Genomic DNA, 17,605 nt, shown 5'->3' with positions numbered 1-17,605 from the left:
GACAGGGAATTTCAGATAACAAGAAATACCCATTTCACAAAAGGCACTGTAGTATACCACACCAGGGCACTTTATGAAACTGTGGATTTTGGATACCACATTATGCCATGCCATCTTACCATCTATTTTATTAAGATCTCGGTTTTCTGGTCACAAATGCCACAGAATGGATTGTGGCAGTCTATAAACCCAATCTGTTTGCAGCACAAAGTGCACTCAAAATGACTTTGTTTTCTTCAGTGAAGCCCCTGCACATGAACCTCAAGGTATTAAAAATAAGAACCAATTTATTCCACTTGCTGATGGAATTTTAGTTCTGTATAATTTCAAGCCTCCTTTGTAACACCTGAAGAACCCGGTTTCCAGAAAACAATTTGATCAACAATTGTTACTGAACACCTCGAAGAGGTGGTGTGAGGTACAAAAATGCAGAGGACAGGTTAGCTTTAGCAGCAGAAGTGCACAGCCCTCTGGAAAATGAGGCCTCAAAAGTCATACTGTATACCTCCTACTGACAGGGATGAACAAATGATCAGCTGTGTGCATGAAGAAATTAGTACGTTATGGGTTACACTGCACACAAATTGACTCAAATCTTCTATCATCAGTAGGAACAGATATTGAACTGATGAAGGAGCTCTTCCACCTCCAAGTTATTGGGTCATTCAAATTTTTTTTAGATACTTGGGGACTGCTAAAGACACTTTTAAGTACTTCTAAAAATAAAAGGTCACTGTTGGGCCAAGACCTCTGATCTTTACCTGCAATATGTTTTTAGAACAAACAGTAATGTTCCCCAAACTGGTGGCCTCAACATTCCCCCCCCCCCCCCCCGCCCTTACCAACAACTCAAACAAAAATAGCATACAGGGTGTTACTGCAACGAAACAAGTGCTTGGCCAATATAATGGGAACAAGAAAGAAAACTAAGCCAGAGTGGTTTCCCATTAATTTTCAGCTTTCTATATGGCACCTACAGGGAAGTTACAGATACCCTGTGCAGTAACTGTAACTATATGTGCTAATGCAGAGCAACCACAGAAAACAATGTTTCAACTTCCAACAAATAACTTCCTTCCCACTTCCTTCGCTACCTGATCTCTGCATGCTACTGCTAAGGAGATGCATGAACACATCAGAGCCATCAACAGCACCTCACACGGCTCTAAGTCAGGGAGATGCATTAATTGAGATCACTTCATAGAAACCAGTGCTTTCAAACCTGTCTCCCCAGGCGAAATTTCCTAATGTACAACAGACCAATGGCTTATAAATCTGCCTCTGTGGACTACATCAGTATCAACCCTCATGACTGCACTTCTGCGCAAGTGAAACAATGATCTTTGTGCATCTTACACCAGCCCCAAGTCAAGAGATAAGAGCAGAAAAGCAGGCTTGCAGTGCAGATCTCAATGCCAACACTCAAACAACACTACTGACCTTAAACTTCTCTAGAACCTGTGTTTTCAGGACACCTGTGATATGCAATACCTACTTAAAGGCATGAAAAGAAGATGTTATCTTTTCTACTGGGTACACAGTAATTTTTCTCCTTATTTGCACTGCAGCACTGGGAACGGATCCATCTTAAAGAAAAAAAGTACTCAGTTTTGCCAGCTCACCTTGCAAATATTCTTTTCTGTGCATGCCACTACCTAAAAGAATTTTCAGTTAGAAAACCTGACAGTGTTGAAGAGAACAGTGCTTCTGTTTCTTTTCCCAATTTGCTCCCACCCAAAACATGCAGTAATGCCAAGCCTCTTTGTAACTTGGAGGGCATCTTTATTTTGCCACCACAAGGACAGCATGTTTTTTCTCTGGCAGCCCTATTGCCCAAGCAGTTCAATCCATAAAAAAACCCCAAAAATCCAACAAGCCCAGAAAGAATGGACAGGTCTAACAGGCAACTACACTGGTTGCCTGTTAGAAAACCAGAAGAGTTTACAGGCCATCGGAACTGTTCCCAAATCAGCAATAGAGAATACAAGCATTAACTTTTGACCAAGTAACTATATTAATAACAATCACAAAACCCATAAGCACAGTAGTAAGAGAAGAAGTATCATGTAACAGAAGACAGTTGTGAAAACAAGGGACCTGACACAGGTTTAGAGTCTCCTGAAAAATGTTACCTTAGCAAGGGGGGTGGGGAAGCTTTTGTAAGTGCCAGGAGTGTAGGATAATGCAGCAAAAAGGGAAAAAAAAAATAATATAAGTGCCAGAGCTAAATTTACGTGTTTCCATCTGGCTCATTCTCTTATTACTTCTGGTCATTCAACATATATAAACACTTCATTGGCAAACAACTCAAACACATAACTAATAGCTAATGATGGCTAGCTATGGTTTCATTAATTTCTGGTTGAACTTCTCAAGGTATTGCTATAAACACTAGGTTACTATCCTGTCATCCAGAGAACACCATTTTCAGCATTAACTTGGCCATCTAAATTCTGAACCACTGTGACATTATGTATGTATACAGCTGCAACAAAAGCAGTCAACACAAATGTGCTTATACTTTAAAACAGAAAATATAACAACTTCTGCATCAATGGACAAGATTTTAGATTGAAGAAAAATTCTGAATGTGCATGTGTCCAAAAACCTCATTTATATTACAACAGTCATTAAACAATGCTAGATCACAGGCAAGCCTTATCACCATAAAGTCTGCACATTACCACAAGGTTTCAAGTTTCTACTACAGCTTCTCAGCAGAGCTGACATTTTCTGTCTGTGATGTTGCAAATAAATTCTCCTTCTGGCATGGCTCAGCTGTCAGGCACCCCTGTTCTGTAATGAACCCATGAATTACATCTTGCAGCTCTGACATTTCTGGTCTTGCTCATCAAAATATTGTTCTTCAATTGTAATTTATAACTTAATTTAAATGTCCCTTTTACTGTGACCTTTTTGGATCAGAATGGCATTGCATCTGGCAGTTTCTACTTCAGGAAGGCATCCTTTTGCAATTACAGTCATTATGACCTCCATTGAAAAGCCCATCTAAGGCTGTATTCATGCTACAGTATTAAATAATTGTGGTCCATTGAAGAACAGTCTTAGATTTCAGAGTTGTCTTCTCGAAGGAAAAATTGCTACTATACAGTGAGAAGGCAGTACTGAACTACTTTGCAACCTACACAGAAAAGCCAATAAAAGCAAAAGGGATTGTTCAGCCAGAACACAGAAATGCAGTCATGTCCAGCATTTACAGGACAGCACTGGAATTCAGGAGTTCTTCAGGTTCGAGTGCTGGCTCTTCCACCAAATTATGTCTGGTCACAGACAAATCACATTATGTTTCTGTGCCCTGACAAGTAAAGCCTGAACTGCCGAACATGAGGTAAATACTACCAGTATTGCAAGAGCATTTTAATAGTCGAGTGATACAGATGAGTCAAAAGAAATTTTTCACTGCTGCCAAGCAAGATACTTCAGCGGAATTGCAAAAGATGATGGTATTTGCCTGGTAGTGCACTGTCGATATTTACGTAACATCCCTATTTAAGCACCAGTTATTTTAAGCTGTGCAGGCTGAAGAACATTGTACTTACTAATGAGGGATTTGCTCCTGTCACTGAAGGAGCCAAAGTTCAAGATACCCAATAGCTCTCTGTAAAACTGTGGCATGTTTAGAAGGGTAGAAAATAAAGGGGAGACAGAAGGAAAGAACAAGACAGACAACAAGGAAAATGAAAAGCAGACCAAGAATTACTGCCACGTGGCTTGAGCAGCTAGGCCTTTTGGTGTAATTACTCTAATCCAAGCACCTAATTAAATACAAAATGTAATTCAGGACACTTCTTTCAGCAGCAGAGCTGACAAATCTCTGTTTGATACAGAAACTCTTTATAGCTATGGACATCTTGACCTACTATCAAATGGAATATGCTCTATAGCAAATATATCTCATTAGGTGAAACAGCAAAATCCATTTTCAAATTTGCAGCATTAAAATGCTCATCCTCCAAAACAGCAAGATTTTAATCTTATCAACCCTGTCTGGTTCCCAACAAGACAGTAGCCCCAAACAGCCTTTAATTCCAGAAATTTCGTTCCCCCCCCGCTCTTTGAAATTCTACCTCCTCCCCACCTGCTGCAACACACCGAACAATCTGGATCAGAGAAAAAATATACTGCACTCTCAGAGAACCAAACTACTTTGCTGAGCTCCCTCTGGTGCCCAAGGACAAGAGAACCTTGGACCAATCAAGAACTTAAACGATCCAAAAAAACCACTCTGCCCAACAATCTTGTTTTGCCAACATGCTGTCACAGTTAACTGGGAAATCTTGATTTGTCACTTGCTGACACAGTCAAATTCTGTTGCAGGCCAAGCTAACAAAAAAAACGTGGTGACAGAAATCAGTAAGCTACTTAAAAAAAATACTACTACTAGTTCTGGGGTTTTTTTTAAATACCAGATTTGTGATACCTGACAGCTTCAAAATATAGAAATCAGTCCCCACTGCTTGGGAAAAAGCAACTTACATCTCGTCCCTCCAGTTCTAATCTATTTTAAGTTTCTAAATAATTGCTACAAAGTGATCTAAGAAGTTAATGATGGAGATTAAAAAGCCAGATGCTTGTGTTACATCCACTTTTCACACACTGGGATTGCCAGGATTCTTCCGAACAGCTCAACATATAGTTGCAAAATACAAAACAATAGAGGGCGGTAACTGTGCCAGCTGGCTTTGTGGGTCAATACAACAGGCATGGCCAGTGCTCCACAAGCATCCAGGGCAAGAACTTGCCAAGCACCTGCAAAACTTTCAACAGAACTAAAAAAAACAAACAAACAAAAAAAAAACCTTAAAAAAAATCTTTCACATATTCCCCAGAAGTTTTTTAAAGTAACCACGGCAGACATTTTTAGCCCTTTTTATATGCCCTTTTCAACAGTTTCTCTAGAAAGATTTCTAGACTCATCTTACAAATAGAGTGCTGAAGTCTTTCCCCTAAGAGCAAGGATAAGGATGAATGAAAATTCGAAGTGGCAAAATTGTTTTATGCACTAGAGGTGGCTTCATTTTCCAACATGCCCAGGCAGATAGCGATGGCCCCTGAAGTGCTATGCTACCTCATCTGAACCATGAAAGTAGCTGTTAATTAAGACTCATCCAAAATGAGAACTAGTAATAAGAAATGCTAACATATACTTAAATAATTTTTTATGCTTTCAACCTTGTCTGTAGTTAATGAACAAGAAAATCTGGTCTAAGGGCAAGTTAAAACACAGAGTGATTTGTCTGGGTGACATCTTACTTAGAAGTGAATTTCCTTAAACCGATATTACACCGTCATGTTTGTCACTCATGACACATTCCCATGTAATAGTGCTATGATAAGTCAGAATGCTATTAGCACAGAGACATTTATACAATATTAACATGTGATTGTTTTGTCTTTCTTCCATGTAGTAGTATGCAAGCTTAAGTGGTGATATTTCCTTACCACATGAGGATAAGTAGAGTTGCTAGCTCTTTGATTTCCCCAGCAAAAACAACACACACAACAAAATGACCAAAACCTCTCGAGATGTGCTCTTACACACTGAGTTTGCACAGTGACGCTTCCAGTTTCTTTTCTAGGGTCTGCTGTTTATGTAACTGATGCTCACAGTTTCTCTTGAATCAAAACATGAAGAATGAATTATAATTCTAGAATTTCTTTAAAACTGAGAATGAAATAGTAATTTAATTCCTTCTTGACCTGGATTCTCTGAGAAAAGAGCCATAGAAACTCTGAACAGCAGGAATAGCTCAAAAGCGATAAAGGATAAAAGAGGTTGTGAGCCTCTGGCCTACGTATTAGTATGAAGCACAAAAAAGATCTTAAAACAAATCTGCTATTAAATCAGAACTCTGGGGGACAGATGCAAAGACATGGGAGGAAGGCAGGGGAAGAAATGACACCAAGATTTACCCCAAATTTACTCCACTGTACTTGCCAGCAGTAAACATGTTTATGCTAAATATTCACCATGTTACAATCTTTCAATGGATTGTCAGATCTAGGGCATCAGCTTTCTACCACAGAGCAGGATGAATTTTCTGAGCATATTTTTTTCCAAACCTGTTTGTCAGTCATTTCTGTTCTCCGAAATCACTGTTGTAGCCTTAAAACACTTTTTTGCTAGCTCTAATCTGCAGGGCTTGCCAGCTCCAATTTTTGTAATGTGTCTTCATAAAGTCATTTTAAAAATCAGTTCTTCCAGCCTCTGTATACCCAAATTCCAGATGCAATGACTGACTTATATCCTCAAAAGCTTTTGCTTACTTCTCTTCTACTGAAGATGAAACGACCATTTATTTCAGTGAAGTTCTACCATTACCCCTAAAGTGCAAAGTGAGATTCCAAACAACGGAAGAACCCCTTGCTTCCTATTACAGTATTCTAGGGCACTAATAGCTCTCACACCTTCTTTTAATGATACATCAGAGGCAACAACACCACATTTCTTTGAGGTGAACAACTCTGAGCAATAAAGTTGAAAGCAGAGTTTTTGCTTGTGTGCCACAATCTGCTAGATATAGAAACAGACATATGCTTCTGCCTAAGATGAACGTGATATTAAGGCACAGAGCAGGCGATAACTGCTCACTTGGGTTGTTTCATTTGCTGTATTTCTTGTATTGTGAATGAAAGCACAGAGTGTCAAGGGATCCAATACAGCTGCAATTATCACCAGATAATCACCCTACCAGAAACATGTTTTTTTAAAATGAAAAAGTCATTCTCCTTGCCTGTTAACTTTGAGAAGGACATCTTTAAGTTTTAACTAAAGGCAAGCCAACACAAATCTTTCCACTGCAAGAATCATTTGAGAAGTTCCTACCTCCTCAGTTGTGCTGATTCAACTACTCGTTAGCTGTCCTACACTCTGCATGTGTGAAATGATGTCACTTTAGAGTAACCCGCAAGCAGTACGTGCTTTGTTTTGAAAAATGAACAAAACCACAAAACCACCACTTCGGAGGTCACATAAAAGTTTTCATAACCAGAATACTGTTAAAAAGCCACAAAACACTTCTCTGTATTTACAATATACCTTTGCAAACCCTTAATAAGCCTACAACAATCATGCCAAAATACTCCTATACAATTCTCTCAGTAGACAACGTATGTGAGGGTGGGATAATAAAAGGAAGACACGCTGAGGAAAACATTGTGAAAACAAGAACAGTTTTTTATGCGAAGACATACTAATAAAACCTTGGCTATTGTGCCTGTGTAGCAAGCTACATAACAAGCTTCTATAAGGTCCTTCTGCGTATCACCATGTGTATACTGTGACACAAACGTATATAAATATTTATCTTCCATCTCATAAAAGCCTCAGAACTTCACCCCACACAATGGAGCTGGAGACTTACTGCTTCCTAAGTTTGCACGCTACTTTTTCACATGTACAAAACCAGGTTTCAGAACGACTGACCTTTACCTGACTTGCCTATAAGCTCTCTAGCACATTAAGAGTTTACAGTATTTCTAATGAATACAATAAAAAGGGACTACTACCAATCTATTAGTGTAAATTAACCTGGAAGAAATTGCAGACTTACAATGCAGTTATCACTTCTGAATTTCATTTGAGAAGTGATTTACATGGCTCTGGATATTAGGGGAAAGGCAAAACTCCTTTAAATTCCTAAGGAGCAAGATAAAAATGATCCATATGCCATTGAAATTAGCCTTCTCAAGTCTAAGGTATAATTTTAAAACACAGCTCTTAAGATGATGCCAGTAAGCTTTCTGGTATTCTTAGTTAATCTGATCTTTAATGCTTCCTAGTACTTTTTTTTATAGGGCAATACTGAACTGCAGGGGAAGAACTTCACCAGAGTTGTCTCTCACTGCAAGCCACAATCCAGTAATCTGCTTAAATATTTTGACAGTGTACATTAGCTTCAAAGTATGACAAGGACAAGGAGGATGTTCTCCGTAACAAGTACCAGCATCATACCTCTGGTAAGTTCACAGTCCAACAATGAAGGAACATTTAAGTAGCGAATTTCTTTTGTCTGAGAGTAGTTTTGCAAAATGTAATACCAGAATTGAAGTCTCTACAGAAACTCAGGAGAACAAGGAAACAACTAAAAATACAGTTTCACCTGCCTGTCTGACCACGCTGGAATTTGATCCTGCCACAGAACTGAAGGGCAGGGTTGTCTTTATTTTCATTTGAAAATTGGAACTCCTTCTCTCCATGCTCCACCTAAGTATTACAGATGGCCCAAGTTACCCAGTAATTACATGTTTTACAGAAAAAATTTATTCACAAGTAAAACATACTGGCATTACAATTGGACACATTTAAAATATTTCCACAAGACGTTCCTTCCTTCCACAGAAGAAAAAAAACCCAGTGTGTCAGATGCTTGCACTAGCAAGTAAAGAACACTAACAAAATAAGGTAGTTAAACTAGCCAACTTGGAAAGGGAATGAGTTCTAATGTTTTTCAATTGATTTCCAAACTTCAGTTAGCCTAGAACAAACAAAAAAACCCAACCAACCAACCAAAAAACCCCACCCAAAACACCACCACCACCCCCCACCACCCCCCCAAAAAAACCAACCAACCAAACAAAAAAACAACCCACAACTGGCTATTAAGTCCTGGCTCTCCTGCATGATTTTCTCGCTAAGGACCTCCACAGTTACCTTGTAAACAGCGTTTTGAGGGGCTTTTTGATGGTATTCTGATTATTAAAAAGCAATGCCTATCCACACTTAAAGCCCAAACACACTAAAAAGGCAACGTGCATTACTACCAAGTATTAATGATAAGACTTTCACATCAATCATGCTAGATCTCAGAATGCAATAATGTTGTCCACAGTGACCCAAAACAAGGTTTGCGAGTAACTCAAATTAGCATTTCCATTTCCCTTTTCACTTGCAAGGAGGAGTTCTGCCTCAAAGCAATGTGCTTCTCCAGATCACAAGATAGGAGAAAATGCGTAGCTATAAAAAAATGAAAATGTTTCCATCACCTACCATTTCACCAATAAAAAGAGCTTCCTGGGTATGAAACTGGAAAAATAAAAATATACTCAATATGCATGTTTTTGTTTTACAAGATTAATATTTTAAGGTCTAACGCTTCAAACAACCTTTCCTCATGAATATTTAAATAAAGCACAAACCAGCTAATTTTAGAAAGTCAGCCACATTCAGCTACCTGTTCTATGGTCCTGGAACAAAAAAACCCTCTCCATCCCAAAATATCATGACAAAAGACTTTCAGGAACTAATCGATCCTCCTCCACACCTCTCAGTATGACAGCCAGCAAGCATCAGGAGGGCAACAGACTCCAAATGAAGACTTCATTTCCTTCCTAAGGGTTACAGTGACAAACGTGGCATCACATCCCAATAGCCAAACAAAGGAACAGTAATTGAAATCTACCTGGCGCATTAAGTGAATAATCATTTCAATGAGCTGCTATATATACATATATATGTTGTATTGTGCCCTTCATGATCGTCATTTCTATCTGGTATAATTAACAACAAATCCTTCTGGGGACTACAGCATCTGTTATTACATAAATAAAACACTAGCAAAGCTTGTCAAGACTAATTTATATGAAACGCTGCTCTGAAGTTTATTAGATTTCCACAGTAAGAAAACATGCTGTATCAAATATATTTTTTTTACTTTAATCTTCTGGGTCACCTGTGACAGTTTCTAAACAAAATCACAACTTAGTGCACAAATTATTTATAAGATAAAACTGATGTAAATCTGCTGTGTTTTAAATAGGTGGTGAACAGAAAGAAAAAAAGGCACTTTTTTGTCAAGAAAGTTAATTACCTATCTAAACTATTTTAAATTGGTCAAAAAAGTAGGCTCTCGGAAATAAGTCAAAGTTTCTTAAAATATCCCACCTGACAGAACTATTTTTCATAAGAAAACACTTTTCTAGAAAAATTCAAAGTTAACAAGGAAAGCATTTTCACCGGTTTCTAAAAGTTGCAATGAACAGTACTGGCACACAGAGTAAGTTTTTGAAGCATGAATAAGCCAAACATTGCAGAAACCTAAGGACCCTTCAAGAGTCATTAAGCTTAAACCTTGCAGATTGTATTTCCTTGGAAGTACAACAGTCCATGTTCGGGCAGATTCTTTAACGGGGACTATACTCTGTCAATACAGGGCTGAAAATTAGCTTAGAAAGGAAAAGATGACTTGCACCACAAGACCTACAAAAGAGAAACTACAGCAAAGCTGAAGTTAATGAGACTATTACAACAACACTACAGGGTTAAGCCTTACTGCCATACATTGCGATGTCATATTGAGGGGAAGTCACGACAACAGCCATCAAAATATTATACAAACAAGATTCTTAAGGGGATAAATTAAGGAGTTTGTATCGTGCTTTTATTTCAAAAGTGTGAAACTCCCAATTCAGTATGTAAATCAGCAGTGCTTATCTGAAATAAATCTCTACTAGATATACAAAAAGAAAGAATCAGAAGAGCAGAAATGAAGTATTTTGGGACTAAGTCTCAGAAGCAAGACTAGAAGTGCAACTACAGGCTCCTTAGACTCCCAAGTGATTAAAGGGGGTAATTGAAGTACATAGTGAAACAGTGAAGTTAAATGAATTTTCTGCATTAGCCTTTTATTATAGATGACAAGGGGAAAGAAATTCCAATTCCAAAAGCTCTTTGATGATTACTGGCCTTAATAGAGATTTGAGTCTTTAAGAAGGATGGTAAGGAACAACTTTGAAAATTCTAGAGTGAGGTAAGCCACCAGAACCAGACGGCATCCATCCCAAGAGAAAGGAAGGAAATAAAATGTAAAACAGGCTGAAGTGGATGTGCAATACACACTTAACTTTGATCCTTATCAAAAAGTATAAAAAACTTTCAACACGCTGGCTATCTTTATAAAAGGAATCAAAAGGACTAAGATTTATACATTCACCTCAGCTGTAAAGTTGTAGTGGGTTTGCACAGCAAGGGTTTGCTAGCAGGGGCAGCTTCTGCGAGAAGCTGCCAGAAGCTTCCCTGTGCCTGATGGAGCCTGTGCCAGCTGCCTCCCGGCTGGACCCACCACTGGCCACAGCCGAGCCCATCAGCGACTGTGGCAGTGCCGCTAGGATAGGGGGGGAAGAAAAATCTGCACCAGCGCAAGAGAGGAGCGAGAACATGTGAGAGCAACAGCCCTGCAGACACCCAGGGCAGGGCAGGAGGGCAGGAGATGCTCCAGGTGCCGGAGCAGAGGTTCCCCAGCGGCCCGTGGTGAAGGCCATGGTGAGGCAGGCTGTCCTGCAGCCCAGGGAGGGCCGTGGTGGAGCAGGGGGATGCCCCAAGGAGGCTGTGACCCTGTGGGAAGTCCATACTGGTGCATGCTCTTGGCAGGACCTGTGGCCCCATGGAGAGAGGAGCCCACACTGAAGCAGGTTTGCTGGCAGGGCTTGTGACCCCACAGGGGACCCACGCTGGAGCAGGCTGTTCCTGAAGGACTGCACCCCATGCAAGGGACCCACGCTGGAGCAGGTTGGGAAGAACTGCAGCCTGTGGGAAAGACTGATGTTGGAGAAGTTAATGGAGAACTGTCTCCTGTGGGAGGGACCCCACGCTGGAGCAGGGGGAGATGCGGGGAGGAAGGAGCAGCAGAGACAACATGTGACGAACCAACCGTAACCCCATTCCCTGTCCCCTGCACTGCTTGTGGGGAGGATGTAGAGAAATGAGGAATGAAGCGAAGCCCAGGAAGAATGGAGGGGTGGGGGGAAGGTGCTTTTGTTTTGATTTTCGTTCCCATTATCCTACTCTGATTTGAATGGTAATAAATGCAACTAATTTCCCCAAGTCAAATCCGTCTCGCCCATGATGGCAATAGCTGAGTGATCTCCCTGTCTTTATTTGGACCCATGAGCCTTTCGTTACGTTCTCTCTTCCCTGACCGGTTGAGGAGGGAGTGTCAGAGCAGCGTCAGTGGGCACCTGGCGTCCAGCCACGGTCAAGCACTCACTGTGAAGCACTGAGAAATAACACTTGACTTTGCGAAGTAGAAGTGAGAACAAGGAAGATTTTAATTTGGGGACATAATTTGATCTTTGATTTCAGCTGGTTACACGTGCAAGTATGTAGACTATATTTTAAAAATTTTGCAGAATAAGAATGAAAGTTCTGCTGCTGTTTATTTAGTAAGTATTATGGGGGCACATTTTAGATCTTAATCCTATTTTAATCCTGTCTGTTACAGGAAACAAGACAAAAATGGATGCAGTCTCTCAAGTATGTAATCAAATATATGCAGAAATAAAACAAAAACCCCAATGAGAGTGGTTTTGGTAAGTAACGTTGCATAAGGAACATTTTTCTTGTTTAAGAATATGGGCATTTCAACTGTAGCGTAGCTATCAAGTCATACATACCTAATCATGGACTTAACCAGTTACAAACCAGTTCTGTAACTTACACAGACTGAGCTTTGTGTAATGAGATGCTTTACTGACAGCAAATTAATTATAAAAAGCATATGTGATTATTTTGATAGTCAGTTCCACTCACTCCAATAAAACCATCAAACATGCTTCAGATACTTTCTCTAAACAAACAGATAATCTTTTTTCTGTTGCAGTGATTACTGCTCAGTTTCTGAGGTGTAGCACACCATCTACAAGCTTTTAAGAATTTTATAAACAAATAGTTTAAAACTATGCAACTGTAAATAATCAGAGCATAAAAGCAGAGGCAGACATAATATTGTGGCCATTAGGTGATATTTAACATTAGCCAATTTGCAGGAGTACAACCTACTAAGTTTTTTGTTGGTATCACTAGTAGTTTTATTTTTACTGAATGAAAACAAATTACTTGAGCCTCAATCATTGTGAACAAAGAACACACTAGTCACTGTATATAGTCATGGCGCTGAACACTGAGGCAGAATATGCTTAAAACTACTTTAAAAAAGGAGATCTTTGAAAATTAAAGCCCAAGCTGGACACTGCATCTTTCTGTGGCAGCTTCACAAAAAACTTGCTCAACTGAGGTTGCTTCCAGCTTCCAGTCCTACCAGCTGCCCGGGGGGTCAGTACAATTTTATTGTGATTGCCCCAAAACATGTTATAGATTTACCTAGAGACTCATTCAGCAAAGAGTATTTCCTATCCTTTCCACAGCTTTTACAAGTGCATGTGATTAGACCATAGCCAATAATTGTAAAAATGACAGGACAGAGCTCAAATGTTGATACCTCCACAATATGTTTTATGGATAAAAGGTGACACAGAAAGGAAGAATGAAAATCATTCATTGGTAGATTCAGCAGATCTGTCCATGTGTTTTTTCGGAGTAACATATGACCAGTTACACATAATTCCTTTTACTATGTTTCAGGAAGGAATCAATGAAGACACACAAAAGTCATCTCAGAGTCAATACCACCACACCACAATTCTCCAATAGCTGCAGATAGGTGTCTGGGGAAACAACCAACTACAGATTTCACTATGTTACCAAAAAACATAGAATGACAGACTAGTTTCTTCAGCTTGATTTAAAAGAAAAAAAAAAAGAAAAAAGAGAAAAAAATTGTGTATCATGATTTATGGACATTAGTGTCCCCCACCCTCCCCAAAAGAGTTAATGGCTGTAGCGGCACTGAAACCATGTGAGTATCACAACATACATGCACATCTACGTATCTACTCAGTAACACTTTATTTACACACACTATGTTTATGCAAGAGAACTGGACACACATGCATCCAAACATAAATGATAATGAAAACTGGATCATGAGTGGGATAAGTTCCAGTCATTATTCCATACACGACACTATATATCTGACGGTATTATGCATTTCCCTTCTAGGAAATAATCTTTTCCTACAGCTAGAAACTAGCTGGACTGAATGAAAGGACCAACAAACGAGATTAACAATTCCAGCTGGTGTACTTGACCCAAGCAGCTTCCCATAGAGAATATTCACTAACTGTCAAGCTCAAAGGCAGCACCCAAAAGTTTATCACAAAGTCTGTAGTTTAGATTTTGGAAACTATGTGTTATTTGAAAGGAAGTTATGATAACCTAAGCTACTACTGTACTCATACTGTGATCCTAACAAAATCTAATTTACCTGCTAAATATTTTACATACTACATGCTTTAAGTAGTCCAGTAATAAATGGAAAGACTGCTCTTCCATACGGTAGTTCTATATACTTACTGTATTGAGTGCATTAAGCGTAGTGTCGTCACGGGAGGCTGCAACACAACCATCTTCTGTGGACCCTCCATCGCACATGCCTGCAAAAGCTGCCATGCTCCTTTATAGTTTGAGGAAAAAAAAAGTTTAAATTCTTCAGCTACTGTTTGATGCACACATCATGCAATACAGAAGTAGTAAATTTACACCTTAAATTGGAAATTTCAGGGCCTTGCAATACTGTGGAAACAAACAAAATGAGGCACCACAAACACTGCTAGTTGTTACGCAAACCTGAGTCACCTCAGCATATGGAATAATTAATTCAAAATGAAAATTAAAATCTAGAGTGGGTTTCATCAATTAAAAATCTGCACTGAAGTAGTACCAAAGTCCGGTCAGGATTATGTAAGATACCATATCCATACCTGAGGACAGAGCCTCACCAGAAACAGCAAACCTCTTCTGCAATCACAGTGTCATTATGTCAGAAAACTAACTTAAATTGCAGATTCCCCACATCTCTGATTCTTGTAAACTGCAAGTAATTTACTAATAGCTGAATTATTATGAGGCCCACCAGTGCATCTGGTTAATCTACCAGGCATACTAGAGACCTGTATGAAACTGAAATGCTAACTAGCGTTCATTCTAAAAACATATAGTCTATGAAGAAATCCTATGCCATCACGGATATTCCACTTGTAGCACTTAACTTCCCTTGTTACATGGTACACAACCAATGCTCTATCATGCTAGCCCATACTGCTGGCTTTGCACTTAAGTTCAAAAGCCACAGCCAAGGGAAAGATTCTGTGTTGGCCCAACATCAAATCGGGGCATTCTTGTCTTCAAGTAAACATTTCAGCTTATCTGGCTGACATCCACGCTACACCAAAACAGCACAGAAAGGAGTGACCGTAGCCAACTGCATGTACATGCCAGCCCACATTTCCACTACAGCATTCTACAGACACTGGTATTATCTTGGCTGAAATTACCTTGCTGCCCTAAGGTACATAAGTAAGTCACAATCATTGACTCCTGGCATCCACACAAGTTCTTCATGCTGCGTCACTGTGTCACCATCTGGGGAAGGAAATGGCTGCAGATCAGGAAGCTTAGCCTGGAAAAAGATTAAGAGTTCACACAGACATTACAGTTGTTAAAAATGCTAAGAGGATGCACAAGTGTTATTAATAATAAAATTTGTAAGTCCCCTGAAATACTATGATCTCATAGGTGAAAGATATTCAGACAACAGGTGGTGAAGCTACTTGTTCAGGTTTCAGAAGTTTGAGGAAATTGGGTCATCAAGCCCCAAATCTATTCACTTTATCAAGCATTCCTCCTTTTAGGAGTGCAGTTCATTTTCTGACAAATACGCAGGGTTAACACCACCCCTCAGTCCACCACAAGCGAAGCCTTTCTGTACACAGACCAAGTACAAGCACGCCTGCAGAAAAATCACAGCTTGAAAGCAAACCATTTTGTACTGCGCATGTAGCCCTCCGATGTGTAGAAGTCAAACACTACTGGACAACTGACCCTCAAAGAGACAGTTTTCATTTGTCACAAAAAGAAAAAAAAAAAAAAAAAAAAAAAAAAAAAAAAAAAAAAAAGATGTTGCTATAGCTCCTGCTTGCCAGGCTAAACCATATTCATATAACCTACTACTATAAAAGGTGGCAATAATGCGGCTACCATGCACATCATTTCACATCAATAAAAAACTCTACACACTTGATACGAAGTTTAAACTTAAGCCCTCAGTAAAACATTAAAATTCTGAAGAGAAATAAAAGACATTTCCTGCAAGTGAGATGGCTCAGTGATGAACTCTGCCACTAAATAAGTATTACGCTGTATCCAGAGACCCAATTAGCATCTCTAGTCATCTACTGCCATGGGATGAGATAGCTGAGAGCCTCTTCAGAAACAGCTTTTAAGCCCTATAATTACCTCCTATACTTAAAACGCTAAACATATTTGAGAGGCAACATTTACACATAACCAGTAATTACAAGTCACAGGTTCAGATGTCTTTCATGTTCTGCTCTTTAATCTGTACTTTATTTTACTTCTTGCCTGGGAAAGTGGGTATGTCATTGAACTTTTCTTCTGGAAAAAGAAAAGCAAGCATTTTACCAAGGTGAGGTGTCTATGAGAGGTACGCATTCTAGCAACCAGGGTGCTTTCGCAAATTAGTGTTCATCCTTATGTTCCCTAGGAACATGCTCAATTACTATGTACTCCGAAGAGCAACTTCCTCTTGGGCACCTCTGTTCAATAACTTGTTAGCCTGAAGTCTTCCTAGGAGAAAGTTTAGCAAAGACCCACTGTCATCCTCTTATGCATATGAATTTTGAGAACAACTGCAATTCTACAAAACATTTATCTTCACTTGTGTCCCTACTTGCAATTATGATAGTAGCAGTACTTCGAGGTGTCAGTGTATCAAATACCAAAAAAACCCAGCAGTCCCCAGGAATCTGTAAGATGCACAATTTAAGGAAAATGAAGGCAACAGATATTCACCAGAAACCACTACTGGGATCTCAGGGTTGTTACTGGACTGTGACACATATACCCTATTCTCACTAAGGTGGGTGAAGGAAAGTATATCCATCTCGGAGTTGACAAAGCCCAGTGCGCAGAGACTATTTTTATATTTTCCACAGAATTAATCAGACTATAGAAGGAGGAAAGCAGCAAATACAAACCTCAACCTGACTTTCTACCACAGCCTACAATCAACCATTCACGTATCTTAACATTATACCTTATGCTAATTAACAGGATGAGTATATATCCTCTTAGTGATGGCATTTGGCAGAAACACAGATGCTCAGCAAATGAGTGAAAGAACAGTGGAAGTTTGAAATATTAAGCAAGCAAAAATTATCAGTATTCTAAAACAGTGGAACTTCTTCCTACTTCTTTTTTTCCATCCATAAATGCATCTGGTAATTACACCTTACAGCACAGGTGACTAACACCTGCCAAAATATTAGATGACAATTTGAGATTAAAGTTGTTTTGAAGGTATCATTTACAGTACTCTTATTATGACTAGTGAAAAGATTAGTACAGGTTTAATTGCCAAGGACTGTTTTCCTCTAAATGCGAAACATCCTTAAGAATGTTATATACATTGCATAAATGCTTACTTTCACTAGTTATTAAACAAGATTTTAAAAAGAGTCTGAGTGAATATTCATCACTTGGATGCAAAAATCTAGCACTTGGACAGTACAAAGTCAATTCCACACGTAAAGGAGAGCACTCTGTTCCTACTGACAGATCTGGCCTTATGAACCAAAGTTGTATGTTAAGACTCTTTAACAACAGATTATTTTCAATGCTTATGAAGGATCCCCCTCAAATTAGAACACACCAGGAACAAACCAACATCTA

At 39.2% G+C, this 17,605-nt stretch overlaps 1 protein-coding gene across 8 annotated transcripts in view; it reads right to left on the bottom strand.

Moving 5' to 3' along the window:
- RERE (arginine-glutamic acid dipeptide repeats) overlaps positions 1-17,605 on the bottom strand; it is a 254,366-nt gene that overhangs the window by 82,462 nt on the left and 154,299 nt on the right. For all 8 annotated transcript variants that reach the window (XM_056331900.1, XM_056331902.1, XM_056331895.1 and 5 more), the window contains 2 exons: positions 15,190-15,314; positions 14,210-14,309 (listed from right to left, as the gene is read on the bottom strand). In XM_056331900.1, coding sequence (XP_056187875.1) covers positions 14,210-14,309; positions 15,190-15,314 — 225 coding nt within the window. The remainder of the gene's footprint in view (positions 1-14,209; positions 14,310-15,189; positions 15,315-17,605) is intronic.

Source organism: Falco biarmicus, chromosome 3, assembly GCF_023638135.1.
Source record: "Falco biarmicus isolate bFalBia1 chromosome 3, bFalBia1.pri, whole genome shotgun sequence".
In the NCBI taxonomy this organism is placed as follows: domain Eukaryota; kingdom Metazoa; phylum Chordata; class Aves; order Falconiformes; family Falconidae; genus Falco; species Falco biarmicus.
The sequence above is the reverse complement of the archived record's forward strand: the minus strand, read 5'-3'. Positions and strand labels throughout refer to the sequence as shown.